Source organism: Eleutherodactylus coqui, chromosome 2 (genome assembly GCF_035609145.1).
Source record: "Eleutherodactylus coqui strain aEleCoq1 chromosome 2, aEleCoq1.hap1, whole genome shotgun sequence".
In the NCBI taxonomy this organism is placed as follows: Eukaryota; Metazoa; Chordata; class Amphibia; order Anura; family Eleutherodactylidae; genus Eleutherodactylus; species Eleutherodactylus coqui.
This window is the reverse complement of record NC_089838.1, coordinates 314917672-314935979: the sequence shown is the minus strand read 5'-3', so window position 1 is coordinate 314935979 and position 18308 is coordinate 314917672. Positions and strand designations below refer to the sequence as shown.

The window sequence follows — 18308 nt, the reverse complement described above, 5'->3', positions numbered from 1 at the left end:
GTCCATTCTACTAAACCTGTGTCGAGGCAGGGTCTAATAGGTTGAGTTACATGGCAGACAGAGGTTTTTTTTGTTAGGCTTCTGGCTGCCACGGGAAACTATTGGTACTTTGCAATGACACTGTGGCATGTTAACGGGAAACAGAAGGAGTCCCCCGCTCCTTCTGTCATCTGCTTGCATGCTGCAGCTGCTATCGATTGTGGCATGTAAGGGGTTAAACGGCCAAGATCTGAGGTTTCTCCTCTCCTGGTGGTTAGAGCAGGAGCATCGCTGTCAGTAGTCAGCCAAGCCAATGCATTGAAAAAAGGTGTACAGCCCATTAGGGAGGTCAGTAAGAAGGGGTACTGGGCGTCACCAAGAGGTTAACGTTTATTGGTCACATCATCGCTGTAACATTTTACATGATCTGATGAGTCACGAGTGTCACGGACGATTATCCAGTGTGCCAACGGTCATCTGTGATCCCCCGGCATCCTACTCACCACCCAAACCGTCCATACGGTATAATAGATCTGATGACAATATAAAGGTCCATCTCCACAGTTCCTGATGTGTATAAACAGAGCAGCATGACAGATGTACTGGATAGCTTGGGATACATTGTCTAAAGTAGCCATTTAGCTGTAGACTATATAACAAAACATGTCCTGACTGACAAGCCTGCGATCAAGAAATAAAACAGTGGTGCAGTCTGCAAGAAACATCCGATTTTACATCAGGACTGAAGATCTGGATCCCAGACGCATCCAATAACCACTGGGGCATTCATTCTGTAGGAGAGGCAGCCAGATTACTTATTAACAGTGAAGGCCTGCAGCCCTGTGATCGCTCGGCCCAGGATCAACGCATGGATATCATGAGTACCTGCAAAGAGGAGGAGTATATGGTCATGTTATAAGAAATATTAAATAATACCAAGAATATCCTCACGTGGGCTCTGGGGGACAGTCAGAAAGGGGAGCAGGCTCAGGCTCACGTATTTTGGCCATGTAATGCGAGCAGAGTCACTAGAAAAATCTATAATGCTCGGACAGATCAGCGGCAAAAGACCCGGCACCAAAGAACACGATGGCGGATATTGGCATGGATATCACACAACTGAAAGAAGCAGTGCAAAACCAAAAAACATGGAGGGAGCTCGCCTTTAGGGTCGGGAATGACTAAACGGCTAACAGTAAAGAACCATCAGTATGGCTACAAAGCCTGAACAGCATTCCTCCTGGTCCTAGTCAGATTTTGCTCTACGGATGTCTCCCCAGTGACTCAAGTCCAAGTATTGTAAATCCATGCCTCCTCCAACCTGGAGACACTATTGTCTCACCTTCATGAGCAAAGACATTTTTGTTGATTAGATTGGGCTCCCTCCTACAACATGCAAAGGAGGAATGATTGTACCCCATGCTTATCATCCAGCAGTAGTCTTTGTGGGCTCCGTCATGTACACACAGTAACCTATTGCCGACAACCCTATAACCTTTTTATGTTAATCACCAGTGGACTTTACAGCCATCCTCCTGTATACCTACCTTCATAGGTATTCACAGACTCCAGGTTCATGACGTGTCTGATGATGTGGTACTCATCACAAATCCCATTTCCTCCAAGCATATCCCGGGCTTGACGGGCAATGTCCAGAGCTTTCCCGCAGGAATTCCTCTTCAGCATAGAGATCATTTCTGGCGTAGCCCTAACATGTTATAAAGGAGAAGATTATACATTGCATGTGTTATCAGCATCCTCTAAGGCTGCGAGTACTGCTCTGCTTCATATAGTCATGGAGTTAAATCATAAAATTCTTGTCACCTGCAGCCGCCACTAGGGGGAGAACAATGTATGCAAATGAATACAAAGGAGCTCCCTCTAGTGACAGAAACAAGCAGTAAGAATTTTATCATTTAACTTATCACTGTGTGAATGAAGGCAGAGGATTGGGAGTGCTACGTTAACAAAAATGGATCTACCGCCGTATAAAATGGAATGGCTTCTGGGTTTAGGTGTTCAGAGTTGTATAAGATCTGCTATAGGTTGGCTGAAGGCACATATGGAAGGTAGAGGAGCTGCCAGATGTAATCCCTGGCTAACAGCACAATGTTTTCTACTTGTTAGAATGGGGGCCATTTGTGGGATATAACTTGAGCCCACTAATTCATCTGATTTAAAGGGACAACTCAAGGAGAAAGCAAATGTCAGCAATGTTGGGGGAGACAGAACCTACTTGTCCTCATCCTTCAGGCGCCCAAGTTGCAGACATGCCTGCAGACCAATGGTGATTTCTGTCAGCATATCTGCCATCTTCTTCTGAATCAGCTGGTTTCTGGCAAGTGGCACACCGAACTGAAGCCTGAAGGGCAGAAGAAGATATATGTTATTTATATCAGAAGCCCAGCAGAGAGCTCTGCCAGATGTGGTCTCAACCACAAAGTAATCTACATACCTATCCAATGTATACTGACGAGCTGTATGGAAGCAGAACTCCGCCGCACCAAGTGCGCCCCAAGAGATACCATAGCGGGCATTGTTAAGGCAACCAAAAGGTCCCTGTAATAGGAAAAAGATTCATGGGGAAAGCTATATGGAGTAACAGGAGGAGATATAGGGGGGGGGGAGGCTATATGGAGAAATAGTAGGAGATATAGGGGTAGGATATATGGAGTAATGGGAGGAGAATATATGAGTAATAGGAGGAGAATATATGAGTAATAGGAGGCGTTATATGGAATAATAGGAAATGTTATATGGAGTAACAGGAGGAGATATAGGGGAATAGGAGGAGCTATAGGGGGAGGCTATATGGAATAAAAGGAGGAGGCTATATGAAGTAATAGTAGGAGATATAGGGGGAGGATATATGAGTAATAGGAGGCAATCTATGGAATAATAGGAGATATAGGGGATGTTATATGGAGTAATGGGAGGGGGATATATATATATATGTATGTAATAGGTGAAGCTGTAGGGGGAGGTTATACGGAGTAATAGGAGGAGTATATGTGGAAGTAATAGGAGGGGATATAGTAGAGGTTACATGGAGTAATAGGTGGAGGATATATGAGTAATGGGAGGGGTTATATGGAGTATCTCACCCCCATTCCTGACACATTGGGCAGGAGGTTTTCTTCTGGAATTTCGACATCTTCCATTAAGATCATTCCGGTGTCCGACGCCCGCAGAGAGAATTTGCCCTCTATCCTCGGGGTGGACAGCCCTTTGGTTCCTCTCTCTATCAGGAAACCTCGGACTCTGCCATCTTCACACACAGCCCAGACCACACACAGGTCAGCAGTAGGAGAGTTGGAGATCCTATGGACATACCAGTACATGTGGTCATTCTGGCATGTTAGACACTACGTAGTATTCACATATGATCACTATCGGTTTACAGGCATCATGTGATATTTACTGGCGGTCTATACAGAACACTTATTACTAGTAGTAATACCAGGTCTTGGATCCATTCAGTGTGTAGGTTTTGCTGGTTCGATTGTACCGAGCTCTGGTCTCCATTCCTGTTGGGTCGCTGCCATGGTTTGGCTCTGTGAGACCGAAACATCCCAGCCACTCTCCTCGCGCTGCAACGAAAATGTCACTTATTTAACCCTTTCCAATCCACTGTCTGACGTCTGAAGACATTTTGATTAAAGGCCGTACAGCTCCAATGTCGGAAGACGTCCGGCAGGGTATTGTTACTGTATATTCCTGGCCGCTTTGTAGTCAGGGGCCTCTCCAGCATGTCCCATACCACAGTACTAGCTCTACCCAGCAGATGGTGCCATTGTATAATGGCAGAAAGAGAAAGCCCCCTAGGAAACCATGAATCCAAAATTGGATTGCAAAGGGTTAATGGAACAGCTGTGAATGCACCAGTAACAGAACAGTCACTACAACAATACATATCTAACTACATAGGGACAGCCGCGTGCGGCGCAGGCACCACATAGGGACAGCCGTGTGCGGCGCAGGCACCACATAGGGACAGCCGTGTGCGGCGCAGGCACCACATAGGGACAGCCATCTATGAAGCAGGCACCACTACCACCATATAGTGCCAGCCAGTTATGGCACAGACACCACTACCACTCCATAGGGCCAGCCATATGCGGCACAGGCACTACTACTGCAACATGACAACCATTCACTGCCACATGTGGGTCCGGCGCACCATTACCTAATTTAGGAAGGTATTTTTGCTTCTGCTCCTCTGTCCCATACGCATTGATAGGATGCATTACCAGCGAGGACTGAACACTCATGACGGAGCGATAACTGCTGTCTACTCTCTCCACTTCTCTCGCTATCAGCCCGTACGCCACATATGATGTCCCGGCGCAGCCATAACCTGGGGGAGTAACCAAGTACAGTCAGTATGCTGGAGAAAAGAATATTCTATACAAAAAAACCCCTGATCCGTTACCTTTAATGGTGGATCCCAGAACCCCCAATTCTCCCATCTCAGATATAATCTCCCGGTCAAACACTAGAAGGAAGAATTGGTGAAGTTATATGAAGGGGAAGACGTCACTACAGAGACGGAGGATCGGGACTTATCACTTCTACCTTCTTTTCGGTTCGCCATTAGAATCCGTGGCATAAGTCTCTCCTGGCAGTAGGAACGGAAGGAGTCCCGGATCATGATCTCATCCTCGGTCAACTGTGAATCCAGGCAAAGAGCATCGCTCCAGTCAAACTGCACCCGGGCTGTGGTACAAATGCATACACATAGGCATCACTGAGACAACTGAGAGCTTAAAGGGGTTATCCAGTTGTAAACCATTGGTGGTCCATCTGTAGAATAGACCATCAATAGTAGATTGCTGGCGGTCTGCTGCCCAGGATCCTTGCTGTTCCCTGGGCAAATGCACTTGTGCACGGAGCTGCTTTGCAGGAAGCAGACAGCTCTGTTCCCAATGCAGTGGCCAGGCTTGGTATTACAGGCACTGAAGTTAATGGGAACTATGCTTGTAATACCAGGCCTGCCCACTGTAGTGGGAACAGAGTTGTCTGCTTCCTGCAAAAATCAGCTCAGTAGATGAGAACACCGACCCAGTAAACAGCTGATCAGTGGGGACCCTCAGCACCAGACCCCCACCAATCTACTATGGATAGCCCATCCCAACGACAGGCCATCAATAGTTTACAACTGAACAATCCTTTAACAAAAAAGTTCAAATGCAATTCCTCCATAACAAAAAGTTTGGCAACTTCCAAATAAACTTTTGTAGTTCAACTCTTCACCCAGCACTTTACAATTACTTGCGCCTTCATGCAATTCTGCATCAAACGGTTACTTTTGCAAAAAATGCATGAAAATTACCGATTCTGAAGAGTCAGAGGCACATAGTCACAAATAGTCTGATCAGAGAGACCCCTCCCTCTAAACGTGAGAACATATAATCTCTGATGGCTAAGGGGAGGTAATAACATGGAGCTAGGCTCCTGCAGCCGGTCATCCTGTACACTGGGGACAGCAGACAGTGATGGGGTGTTTTCTTCCTGCTCTCACTTGCAGCTCCCCCTCCCTACACAGACACAGCACCACCGGCTCTACGAACGTACTGCTCCCTGTATACTGCAGCTTTGGTATCATGTGAAAGCTCTGATATTCTAGCCGTGGCAATAGCTGAAGTCATGGCGTATAACATATGTGCCGGCAGTGAAAGGGTGAAATGTATAGGATTAGAAAGAGAACTTACACTTTGCAGGCTTCTGCTCATTCTGTGTCTTGAGGTCTGTAAAATGGAACATAGGAGTTATGGTAAACTGCAAGTCACATGAGGAATACACTGGCAGGGGTAATTATGGAAGCAGAGCATTAGGGGGCGCACACACAGCTGAATCTAAGGTGGATCCCGGCTGAGCTGTGGATTTCTGCTGCGACTATAAACCGTATGGCGCTGTGTCCGCACGCGGGTCTAGCGCTTTTCAATGGGCAATTTCAGCTAAACGCACAGCGTGCACAAGAGTGCGATGTGAGGTTTTCCCAATGACAGCAATGGGAAACACATCTCGCTTTTAGTCGCTACTTCCCCATCATCCGCGGGGACATCGCATGTTGGCGAGCGCAATATCACACTCGCCCATGTGAAGTTAGTTAGCTTACGGGTGAAACCCCGTGGCACAGCTAATGCTGGCATCCTGCAGCACCCGATGGCTCTATGATTTTGCATGGTGGTGTGACCCAGCCACAGTGTGGTGGTATCTTTACTATGATAGGACTCTTCTGCCACCTCATGGGGAGTAGGTGAACTGCAACAAAGCAAGCTGAATAAAGGTGGGTTTACACATTACTATCGTTCGACTGGTCGATGGAAATATTAGCTACAGCGAGTTGTCAGCATAGGAACGCCTGTTTGTATACTTTGAGTGATTGTTGTTCAGGTCTGCGCACCTCCCCGCAAAGTGTTTGGTTAGTCCTTGAAAGACAACAATTACCCGTTTACACCAGATGATAGTTAATGGACCAGCGACTATTTTTAGGTGAGCTGAAACAAAGCGCTTGCAAATGAATTCTGGCTCATCACCCGGGTGGTGGTCTTGTCTACATGGAATTATTGTCATTTACTGATTATTCGCATGACAGTTCTGTGTAATGTCCCCAGGTGAGGTGGATGGGCACAGTAGAGGAGGTAAGCTGTAGCCCACCCACTTAGACAATCAGTGAAGCCCTCACTACAGTGACTACCGGAGTATCCTAACCTGCCATGACCTTTGAGCCGTATAAACTGTTATGGGGCTGAAAGGTCAGGGAACGGGGAGTCCGTGGAGCGCTCCGCTATATTCATCATGCCCCCCATTCTTGCGCTGTGTCCCTGCAAAGCCCGCCTGAGCACACAGCGTGACTATTCGGTCTGCTCTGCCATAGAGATCATGACAGGTTCCCTTTAAAGGGGTTTACCCTTCTATGTCAGTGAAGCTTAAAGGGGTTGTTTGAGTTGAGGGTTTTAAATAAAAGATCTTTCGCATGCGGTAAAACACCCAACAGGAATATCTCCCCACACTCACTATGCCCCGTGCCAGGCCGCTGCTCGCTCCTCTGTGCCCATTTGGTGATCGATCGCTGAGCTCTGTGATTGGCTGCAGCGCCTGTGAGGTCCTGTCAACAAGCTGGGGCAGCCAGCAAACATGTCGTCACAGGGGAGACCTGCAGCAGCAGCGCTGCGGAACACAGGGGGTGCGGGGAGGATATTCCTGTTAGTTACAGCATTTTACTGCATGGGAAAGACCTTTTAGTTAAAGCCCACAACTCCAACAACCCCTTTAACTACTGTACAATGAAACATTCTGCAACTTTCCAACATACCTTATATATTACATTCTCAGAATTGTCATTAACTACTTCCTGTCAGTGAACGGAAACATTGTTTACATTGAGAAGCTGAGAATCCATCCTGACCTAAAGCTTCACACAGCTGTGGGTTTGGTACAGTTGTATACAGTATAGGCCACATGTGTCAAACCTCAAGGCCCGCGGGCCAAATCCCTCCCGCTACATTATTTTCTGTGGACCGTGAGATCTAGATGCAGAATGACCGGCCCTCCACTTGGCAGAGGATGCAGCGCCAGCACAGGGAGCGGGTGCCATCTTGGATTCTCAGCTCTGGCGCACCTTCAAACCACTTACAGGTAGTGGCACAGCTCTCCCAGCCCTATCCGTCACCCTGCCAACCCTCCGAGGTAGGAAGCTCGCTGCTAGAGAGGAGGAAGGGGAGAAAACCCATCATAGGGCATCATAGCCAAGTTAAGAAGTGGTTACATTTCAGACTCAGTCACATGGGCGAATGCAGTTTCGGTCTGCGAAATATGCAGAATTTAACGGACTGAAACTGAGCGTATTCACTGCGTATTCAGACCTTCTTGCATTTCTTTTGTACGTGTATTCAGAGCATTTTTCATGTGAAAATACAAATCAGTGGGGATGAAGTAGTCCGTATTACGCGTGTCAAAATAATGCGCAAAATATGGAGCACAAACACGCCTGTGTGAATGAGCCCTTATAAACGGGCCTTTGAAGGCAACCAAAATGCTGGTGTGGCCCTCGGTGACAACCCTGCGTAATACAGAGCCCGGACTCCACACTGATACATTGTAACAAATTACAAGCACAGGGAGATTTGTGCTGCCGATTGCCCACACGGGATACAATTGGAACACACTGTCAGCTGTGAGAAGTATTACATCGGTACATTCAGCCCCGGGGTGAAAAAAAAAAAAAAAAAAAGTCCCTATTCACTGACAACAAGCAGAGATGCTGATGAGCTGAAGCACAAGGTATATTAAAAGGTTCCAGGAGTTGTGATGATACATCCAAAGGATGAGAGGAAGTGACTGGGGTTATTACCGCTCTGCTGTGTCCTGGCTGCGCTGATGCTGAAGCCACGAGTCCCGGCTCTGAACAGACGGAGGGGGGTCCCCATCAGCGACATTGTGACCACCCTGCGAATAATATACAATTGTCATAAATGAGAAACCCAAACATACAGATGAGTCCTGTAATCCGCCCCGCGAGCAACCCTCCGGTCCCAAATGTACCAACATGGCCGCACGCCTGCTCTGAAGACCCGATGCACACTGCAGATTTGTAGTGCATCAGTAGTCTGAGACACCACACGCTGCTCTGATTGGTCAGTGTTGCTCACGTGAGCAGTGCTGGCCAATCAGAGCAGCATGTAGCGTCTCAGACTACGGACGCACTACAAATCTACAGCGTACATCAGCGCCACAATACACAGAGAGAAAGCTGCTGTTCTGACCACTGTGTAGTGGTCATTGGTTGTAATGAGACTGCAATTACAAACTTCGGCCACTACACGGGGGTCGGAGCAGCGACTTCCACTCCAATCCCTGAGTATTGACAGCAGGCGCCCAATCACCTGAGATCCTTAGTGGGGGACACCAGCCAACTATTGAGGACTTCTCATGAGGAGAGATAACCAGTAGTATTCTCCTGGGAAACCCCTTTAAGCCCTTGTCAGCCAAATCAATAATCCACAACTGGACCCACAATTAGAATTTATTGTAGATTACCATTAACGTGCAAACTGATAATCCGGCACTGGGTAGAGTCCTAGTACTGCACTGCCAGGACATCCAGCACGGGTACCAGGGTGAAGAGCAGGAAAATCAGAGCCCCCCGCACCAATCCCTACTGTATAGCAGTGTTTCCCAACTCCAGTCCTCACGGACCCCAACAGGTCAGGTTTTCAGGATATCCTATAGTATGAACACCTGTGGCAATGTCTGAGGCACTGACAATAATTACATCCCCTGTGCAATACTGAGGACATCCTGAAAACATGACCTGTTGGGGGCGCTCAGGACTGGAGTTGGGGAACACTGATGTAGAGATTGAAGACTAGAGTGCTCTCCAACCTGTGGCAAAACTACAACTCCCAGTAGGTCACCTGTCACGGGTTACAGAACTCGGCCATAGAGAGCAGCTGTCTGCATCTCCTATCCCTGCTGGTCTTAGGTTTGCAGTGAAGTGCGGCCCACGAGGACAACTTCTATTAGTCTGGATTTCTCCACACATTATCCTACCACAAGTAGTTGGACCCCTGAGCAAGAATCACAAGTAGGGTTTATATCCATGTGCTAAGACTGTGGGGCTCCTTTGGCCCTAATGACATCAGATACTCTCCGTGGCATACTTTCTACTACATCTGATACACTGCAGTCAGTATTTCCCTCCATTCGTCCTGCAAATATCTAGTGAGTTCCCTCAAAGATGCATCGGCCCGTCTACAATGGTGCAAGGAGCGTTATCATTGGACAGTTGAATAATTGAAGAAGGTTCTACAGAATGACGAATTACACTACTCCATCTTCACATCAGATGAGGAACCTGGGTGTGGAGGAGCCCGGGGAACGCCTTTTGGCGGAGTGTTGTGCCAACAGGTAAGTACGGCGGAGGTTCCACTATGGTCCAGGGATGTTTTACATGCCATGGTCTCCAGCTGCTGATTTTAGTGACAAGAACCGTGAACACAGAGGTGACCCTGACATTCTAGACAATAATGTGCTGCCGACAATGTGACAATACTCTGGGAATGGTCGGCCATACTTCCAACCAGACGACGTGCCTTGTCACAGAGCCAACGCTGTTTTATGTTGGGTTGAGGATACGGATGTTCCACGATTGGACCGGCTGCACAGAGTCCCAACCTGAACCTACTGGACATCTCTGGGACAAACTGGAACGTCAGGTCAGGAAAGATGACCAGTGTCCATGGTATTATTGTAACTTGGTGCCACCGGAAGCTAGGGTTTAACAGGGGGAACACCCTCTCACACCCCCAGCTCCTGATAGGGTCAAGGCTGGTAGGTCCTAGCAGCAGCGTGTGCATTGATTACTGCCTGCCCTGCAGCCTTAGGCCACCTGTCCACGGCCGTTGCGGAATATCGCCAGTGATATTCCGCTGCGGGGGAGCAGTTCTCTGCGGTGAACCCATCTGACAGTCTCACCATGGAGAATCGCAGCATGCCGTGATTTAGATCCCGTGAGTGTAGAATCACTACGATTCTCCGCTCGTGGACGCCGCGGCTGCGCTTTCCATAGCAACGCTATGGTAAGCGGTCCCTGTGTTACCTGCGGCCGGATTATCGCCATGAGCAACGCAATGCAAGATTGCCCGTGGACAGGCAGCCTTAGGTTGACGGTTAGTTCTCTTCTTTGGCTTACATTATGAGCTGTAAATAGAGATGAGCGAGTATCCTTAGCGGCATTCCAGGACCTACAGGCCAACCACACATGCAGCCAATCAGGTACAGGGGGCCATCTTCTCTAAGGCTGGGTTCACACAGGACGGATTTGCCGTGGAAATTCCGCGCGGAATTGCGCCGCGGCAAATCTGCCCGCGGCCGCTAATCTCGGGATTAGCCAGCCATGTGGACGAGATTTCTCAGAAATTTCGTCCACACGGGACGGCCAATCCGCTGCGGTAAGTCCGGCTGAAACCGCGGCTGCGGCTGCTGCGGTTTCAGAATATGCAGCATGTCCATTCTTTTTTTCTTTCCGCCGCGGCCGCGCTCTCCTCTATGGGAGCGCCGGCCACGGCGGAAAAGCGAGCGGCCAGGCCGCTTCAAAGCCGCGGCGGGTTTTTCCGCGGCGGTTCTCCCCGTTTCAGCTGCGGCCAAACCGCGGGATTTCCGACGGGAATACGCCCCGTGTGAACCCAGCCTAAGAGAACTGGTCAGACATTTTCAGGATGAATGGAGGGAAACACCAGCTGCAGTGTATCAGACGTTACTAGAAAGTATGTCCCGGAGAGTATCCAATGTCATTAGGGCCAAAGACGCCTCACTAAGTAGCAGCATATGGAAATAAATACTACTTCTGATTCCCGCTCAGGGGTCCAATTACTTTTGGTAGGACAGTGTAGTATTATCTGTTATCTGACAGGTCTGCCGGATTACTGGAATCTCCTGTAGATCAGCCTGCAGAGGATATGACTGTAATGTGGCCCTTTAGCACAGTCCTCAGCAACACCCTCAGGTTCACCAAAGTACTGGACCTCCATAAGACGGAGCAGACAATACCCGGGGGAAGTATTTAGACGAGGCACAGTATTCTGTCTCCAGGCTCTGCTCAGCCCTCCCCCCCACTAGAACATGGAGGCGGCTTTCCTGCCAGTCCTCTTCCCAAGACAGAGCAGCAATGGGGCTATTTTTTGCCTGATGCCAGATTATCAGATGTTCCAGGAATTTGGATTCTGAATTAATGGAACTTTGCTATTTTACTGTGTAAATAGTCACATTTTTGCAGGTCAGTGATTATACCCGGCCCTTTAACAGGGGAAGGGGGGTGTAAGACAGGCCTCCTCCACCAATCAGATGCATCATCCCGGGCCTCGCCTCCAGCTTCAGCCAATTAGCTAAGAGACGGAGCAGCTGAAGCCTTGGAATGCCAAAGTTCAGTGTCCAAACGCACTCGAGTCATCACCTGCTGGGAGTTGTAGTACCACAACCTGCAGACATCCCAATCCATAGTAACTACTACAGAGTGCTGGGAGTTGTAGTACCACCGCCTGCAGATGTACCGATCCATAGTAACTACTACAGAGCGCTGGGAGTTGTAGTACCACCGCCTGCAGACATACCAATCCACAGTAACTACTACAGAGTGCTGGGAGTTGTAGTACCACCGCCTGCAGATGTAGTGATCCATAGTAACTACTACAGAGTGCTGGGAGTTGTAGTACCACCGCCTGCAGATGTAGTGATCCATAGTAACTACTACAGAGTGCTGGGAGTTGTAGTACCACCGCCTGCAGATGTACTGATCCATAGTAACTATACCTCACACTGCAGCTCTCTGAATGCTTTGTAGTCGCTGTGGAACTACAATCCCCAGCACATCCGTGTAATCAGCAGCTGAACTTATTTTAAACACAAAGTAAAGCCTGCAGAACTTTCTCCCAACTTTCCATCCTCACCAACCAGAGACGGGGCGCAGTGTATATACAGCAATGAGCCTTTATGGGGCTCGCTATACTGATCTTAAAGGGGAAGCGCACCTTTACTTCTCACCTGGCCTGAAGCCAAGCAGTCCTGCTCTACAGGTACAAGTCCCAGTAATCCCTGGCAGCGCATGCTGAGACTAGTAGTTCACCATTCCATAGGAAGAGACGCTGTTTTAAGAGAACATTCAACTGTGAAACACCCAAAACCACAACAAGCTGCCGGGGAAACATGCTGGGACTTGTAGTTCTACGCCAGCTGTAAGCCCCATATGTATCCTGACAACCTCCCCCACACCAGCATACACAACAACTACAACCCTCACCGTCCTTCCTTCACGGCTCCTCGTTATAAAACGGAGACAGCAGGCAGCACCACCTGGTGGACACGGTACAGCGTCGCTGAAGAATGACGTTACTGGCACGATTAAGACGCCATGTTGAGTGTGGCAAGTACAGGAAGCTGAGCGCCGGCTGCGGGCGTACGTACGTGGAGGCGTTGTCTCTGTGGGTCAATCAGTAAAGGAGAGCTGTCCATGACGACCAATCAGTGTCGACATGGACAGTTAAGGACCAATCAAATTACAGATTTTATTTTCCAGGTTGTCTTAGAAACAGAAAAGCTGTATGTGATTGGCTGTTGTGTGATGAAAGCTGTTATGTGATTGGCTGCTGTGTGATGAAAGCTGTTATGTGATTGGCTGCTGTATGATGAAAGCTGTTATGTGATTGGCTGCTGTGTGATGAAAGCTGTTATGTGATTGGCTGCTGTGTGATGAAAGCTGTTATGTGATTGGCTGCTGTGTGATGAAGGCTATTATGTGATTGGCTGCTGTGTGAGACCCCTGCAGTGGTATAACTCCGTCCCGTGTGGTAGATCCCCTCCGATTACCTGGCTGTGGGCAGCACAGTATCGTCACGGACATGCATGATTTCAGCGGTCCGTCACTTAGGCCGGGTTCACACGAGCGTACCCGCATTTGTGCGCGTTTTTGCATAGCAAGTGTTGCGCTTTTTACTATACTTTTTGTCTCCACAATTTTCGCCAACCCTTAGGCCGGCTGGGTTTGAATTGTGGAATCTGCGATCGTCTCCCGTGCAGGCGATCCGTGGCATTCCAAACCAATATGGCAGCCGCATGTCCCCTCACACAAGCGAACAGCAACTACGATTTTACGCTCATGGAAAAAAAAACACAGCATGTTACATTTTTGCGCGGACTGCTTCTATTGAAGTCAATGGAAGCCGTTGGACTCGCGGCGCTTCCGTTATTGACATTACGGAAAGGTTGTGGATTCCTCATCATCGCTAGGCGATGACGCGGCAAAAGCAGAAGTTTGTTTTTTTTAAACGGCGAGCTGTGCGCTACCATCTGCAGTACAGAAGGCAAGACAAAATGACACGTACACACGGACGACGGCCGGGCACAGGGTTGGATTCCGCTGCAGGCTCCCACATGCGGAATCCGACCCGCTCGTGTGCAGCCGACCTTACTAGTTCCACCCCCTGGCTAGTCACATCAATACCTTCTTGGAGAGTCCCTTTAATTTTGTTGCTATTCCAGCTCTCAACCACTAGATGGTGCTAACTCATTACAAAGTTCTTCATTAGGGTGAAGCCAATAACAAGTCTATGTAATGACTAGTCATGTGATCAGCAGGGACTTGGTGTATAACAAGCGGTGCTGAGTCCTCCTGGTCAGAAGGGACAGGACACAGACTGTCGAGGGTTAACATTTGCTGCTCTTGATATATTAAAGGGGTTTCTGGGCACAAACTATTAATGATGAATCCTCAGGATAGTAATGATCTGGAGTATGGTTTCTCCAGCAGGCTTTTGGGGTATTTTGTCGCTTCCAAATTGAGTATCGTGTGCACACATCATCGAACCAGAATCAGACACCAATGTTGGTCTAAAACTGGGAGAGTCTCTACAATGTGTAGAGGCTCAAGCCTTTTATTATAACACATGACAACCGCCCTTCAATGGGCGTGCAACAGATTACATCAGTAACATATAAGATTCTCATTTGTCGGTTCATATAGAATCCCCCACCTCTCTGCCCACCCCCTCCAAGTGTTGAGGTGGTATGGACTTCGTCCTCTAGCTGAAGTCATCTCCGTGTAGTGATGAATCATTGTTTACCTAGCTTCAGGATGAGGAGTGGAAGGGGGCTAGACAAACACTCAGTATTAAACACAGGATATACACGACACTATGGCCTTTTAACTCTTAGAAACTGGTTGAGCAACTTCTATGTACTTAGAGCAAATACTATGATTAGATTGTGTGTGTGTCCTTTGAACTCCTCAGAGCTGAAAGTCATTACAATAGCAAAATACATTTGGGTTATATACAAATAGCGATAGACATTTTATACTAAATAATTATCATGTCTATCACAATCCCCCCTTAAAATGTCTATCCTCTAATTCTTTATCTAATTTTCACAGTCTTCTGCGCATGAGCCTATAACCGGAGCGCGTTGAAGGTTCGTTTTAGGGTCTTCAAGGGGGTGTAGGACTTGTCCACTCCTTCTGGGGATGCATTCAGCAAACTCATGGTGGGAGCGGCTTTTCCAGCATCAGTTTCACAGGTCTCTCTGACACAGGGGATAACACAGCAGACTAGAACAGAAAAGGTAACCATCAGTTCACATACAACAGCGACGCCCGTCTGTGCCAGGATCCTTTACCACCCGCTCATCCATGGCGAGTGCTGGTCCCAAAAGTTAGCTCTTTTTAGTTAGTGTGGTCAGCTTCTTAATAGCAACTGCGTCTTTATCTTACGGCGGAGGGGGTTAATTATGGGCACGGGACTAAGTGAAGGCTTCCATTCGGCTGCATCTACCATACCCCTTATTTTAAACTTCCCTAAGGGATCTGTCCTCCCGTACCGGTATGTCCCCAGACTATAAGTCTCCCCGTCCCCCGGGCTTGGATCTCCCATGGTTAATGTAAAAACCGCATTAAAATCAAGCAGCATACTAAGTTCAGCCTTCCAATACCTGCTGTCCTTATTATTCTCAAGGAGGGTTATACGACTAATTAGGGATTTCCCGCTCTTATCTTTCTTATTTAAGGCACTTCGCGGTTTATAGGACTAGTCTATTCCTGTGTTCCATCCCACTAATCCCCAATAACGGCAGTCTTCTCCCCAGACGTTATCAGTGGCGCAAACATATTGTATTCCCCGGGTATATAAGTCATATAACCAGCTGGACTGAGCTAAATCTGGCCTGCGGTGGGATCTTGCGCCTAGACACGGGACCACAGTACAATAGTCGAAGGAATATGCGGCTACTTAAGCATTGGACGAGTTATACTAGAAGGTAACCATACCCTCATATTCTTCCGACTAAGGATTCCAGTTGCTACCTTCCTCTCTCACTAGCCCTAACCAGAGTAACGTCTTTGGCACAACTAAGACTGGTCTCCCGGATCTGAAGCTTTCTTACAGTATGAAGCATGGATCCATGTAAGTCTTTCGGCTAGTTTCACAGCTGTGGCAGTAGTCAGAAGCACCTGGTAGGGGCCATCAAATCGGGGCTCAGGAGGGTGCTTCCTGAGGAACTTCTTGACGCACACCCAATCCCCAGGCTGCAAGATATGTGTCCCAGTGTCTGCCTCTGAGTCTGGAAGAGAACACCTGTGCATAGGCTTTAGTTAGTTCTTTAACAACGGAAATCACATACTCAGTCAACACATCAGATTGTAATTGTAACTACTGAGGATAGTAACAACCTAGCCTTGGGGCTAGCCCAAACAATCTCGTAGGGAGATAATGTATAATCCCCCCTGGGTTCATATCTAACACTGTATAAGGCTATTGGATGACAGTCTTTCCAAAGTGGCGTCATTTTTAAGTATCTTACTTTTTAGCATGCCACTACGTCTCTCCACCTTTCCACTACACTAAAGGTGGTACAGTATGTAAAAGGCCTGGGATACACCCAGAGCAGACATGACATGTTACATTCACCTGCGAAGTTTATACCTCTGTCTGACTCTGAATCACCTCTGGTACCCCATATTCACAGTTTACCTTGTTCATGAGCTTCTTTGCGGTTACCTACTTGTTTACCTTGGTAACAGGGTCGGCCTCCAACCTGCAAAGACATCAACAACAACAAGCACGTAGTCATACTTCCCAACAAGTGGGAGCTGAACGTAGTCAATTTGCAATCCCTGAAATGGGTAGAGTGGTCCCGGCAAGTGTGGTGTGGCAAATTTACTTCTGCCCTGACTTACCCATGGCATAGATCATGCTAAACCGGACAAATGATGCAGCAGCTACAGAGAACCCAGAAGTCGCCCAACCTCTTTCAAGCGTCGTCGTCATTACTGCTTTACTAGGTGGGTCTTTGCGTCCATCAGCTGGGCCATCATGGGATACAGGAACTGTGGTGGGCAAGTGCTGTTGACCGTTCACCACACGCTGTCCTGTTTCTGCTGCTCCCATATTAGTCCATTTATTCTTTTCCTCCTTGCTGGCTTGTAACTGTAAAAGTCTTTTAGCATATCAAAGTCCAAATTTTTGTCAATGTCCAAAGTTTTTTACCACTGACTCATGCTGTCAGTATCTTTCTTCTTTCTTCCACGGCTTGAGGGCCGCTGCCTTTGCTGCGCTGTCAGCGAGGGTGTCGTCTCTCGCCTCTCCAGTGTAGGAATCGGTGCGAACTCTCAACTTTGTCAGGTAGAAGCAGGGCCTCCATGCGACTCTGTACCGTTGCACCATTCTCAATTGGTTGTCCTGCTAAGGTAAAAAACTGTCTGGCCTTCCATATTGGGCCGTAATCATGAGCTATGCCAAATGCATACCAGGAGTCAGTGTAAAGGGTTGCCGGTCTTACCTCTCGCCACTCTACTCGCCTCAGTGAGGGCCTTCAATTCCGCTTATTGTACTGTGACATGCGGAGGCAGAGCTTCTGCTTCTAGGACATCTTGTTGTGTGACCACTGCATATCCGATGTGGAGTCATCAATCCTCACCCTGGTACCATCTGCAAAAAGCTCAACATATGCATTATCAACAGGGGTTCTGGTAACTGTTTGCATATCTGCAGTTTCTTACTGTATTAGTACTAAATAATCGTGCTGATGTTCTATTTCACATGGCTCGGAATCTTGTAGCACAAAATCATTTATTTTTTTTTTTTTCAAACCCAATAGCTGATCTACAACACCTAGATCATCTATGACCCAGATCACCTATGCCTCCCCCCTTTTGAACCGCAATACTCAATGGAAAAAGAGTCATTGCGTTCAAACTAGTAAACCAAGAGGCACAAAAACAAGCACTTTGTAGGTCAAGGTGACATTGTATGCAGCGAAGTCTGAGCGAAAATCTCCTTAAAAAAAAAATTTTTTTCTTTTTTTTTTCCCTTTCAGGTCGCAGTTAGTATTTTTTTAACACAAGGGGGCGCCACACAATTCAAATTTTACGTCACCCAGTGTAATAGTATTTCAGGGTATGGCCAGCGTTTAGCTTTTACTCTCCTGTCGGAATATAATTATAGCTTCAGTGTAAACTGACACTAGAATATACAAAAGACTTAAAGAAAAACTAAAGAATACGGATGAATTAACATCCTACTCTGGGCAATCCAGTCCCTCTTTCTTCACATAAAAAGTAAAATTACTTCACCAAATTGCATGAAAAAGTTTGCTGGGTGACTATAGTGAAATTATTCCATCTGTAGGAGCCTTCCATAACATCATCTGTCTGAGTATCCATTGGAGAAGCGGGCAGTGGAAAACAGAGCCCCTGGGAACATGAGAGAGCGTCCCCTGTCATGTATTCCCGGCCTCTGCCCCCCATGCATCAACTCCAATCTTCCATACACTATAAACCAGCT

General features: G+C 47.8%; 1 protein-coding gene across 1 annotated transcript; it reads right to left on the bottom strand.

Moving 5' to 3' along the window:
* Window positions 1-395: 395 nt before the first annotated feature.
* On the bottom strand, window positions 396-12920 carry GCDH (glutaryl-CoA dehydrogenase). The gene is made up of 12 exons (XM_066593627.1): window positions 12779-12920; window positions 8336-8430; window positions 5691-5726; window positions 4555-4695; window positions 4412-4474; window positions 4166-4336; window positions 3440-3569; window positions 3084-3300; window positions 2435-2538; window positions 2216-2341; window positions 1527-1687; window positions 396-864 (listed from the first exon to the last, which is right to left on the bottom strand). Exons 2-12 carry the CDS (start codon window positions 8418-8420, stop codon window positions 791-793), a joined length of 1308 nt encoding a protein of 435 aa, XP_066449724.1. The 5' UTR covers window positions 8421-8430; window positions 12779-12920; the 3' UTR covers window positions 396-790.
* Window positions 12921-18308: the final 5388 nt, after the last annotated feature.

Coding starts and splice junctions, on each gene's coding strand:
- GCDH (XM_066593627.1), bottom strand. CDS start 8,420: ATGTCGCTGATGGGGACCCCCCTCCGTCTGTTCAGAGCCGGGACTCGT. Junction 4,475..4,554: donor AATGGCGAACCGAAAAGAAG/GTAGAAGTGATA, acceptor TCTTCCTTCTAG/TGTTTGACCGGGAGATTATA. Junction 3,570..4,165: donor AAAATACCTTCCTAAATTAG/GTAATGGTGCGC, acceptor TTTTCGTTGCAG/CGCGAGGAGAGTGGCTGGGA.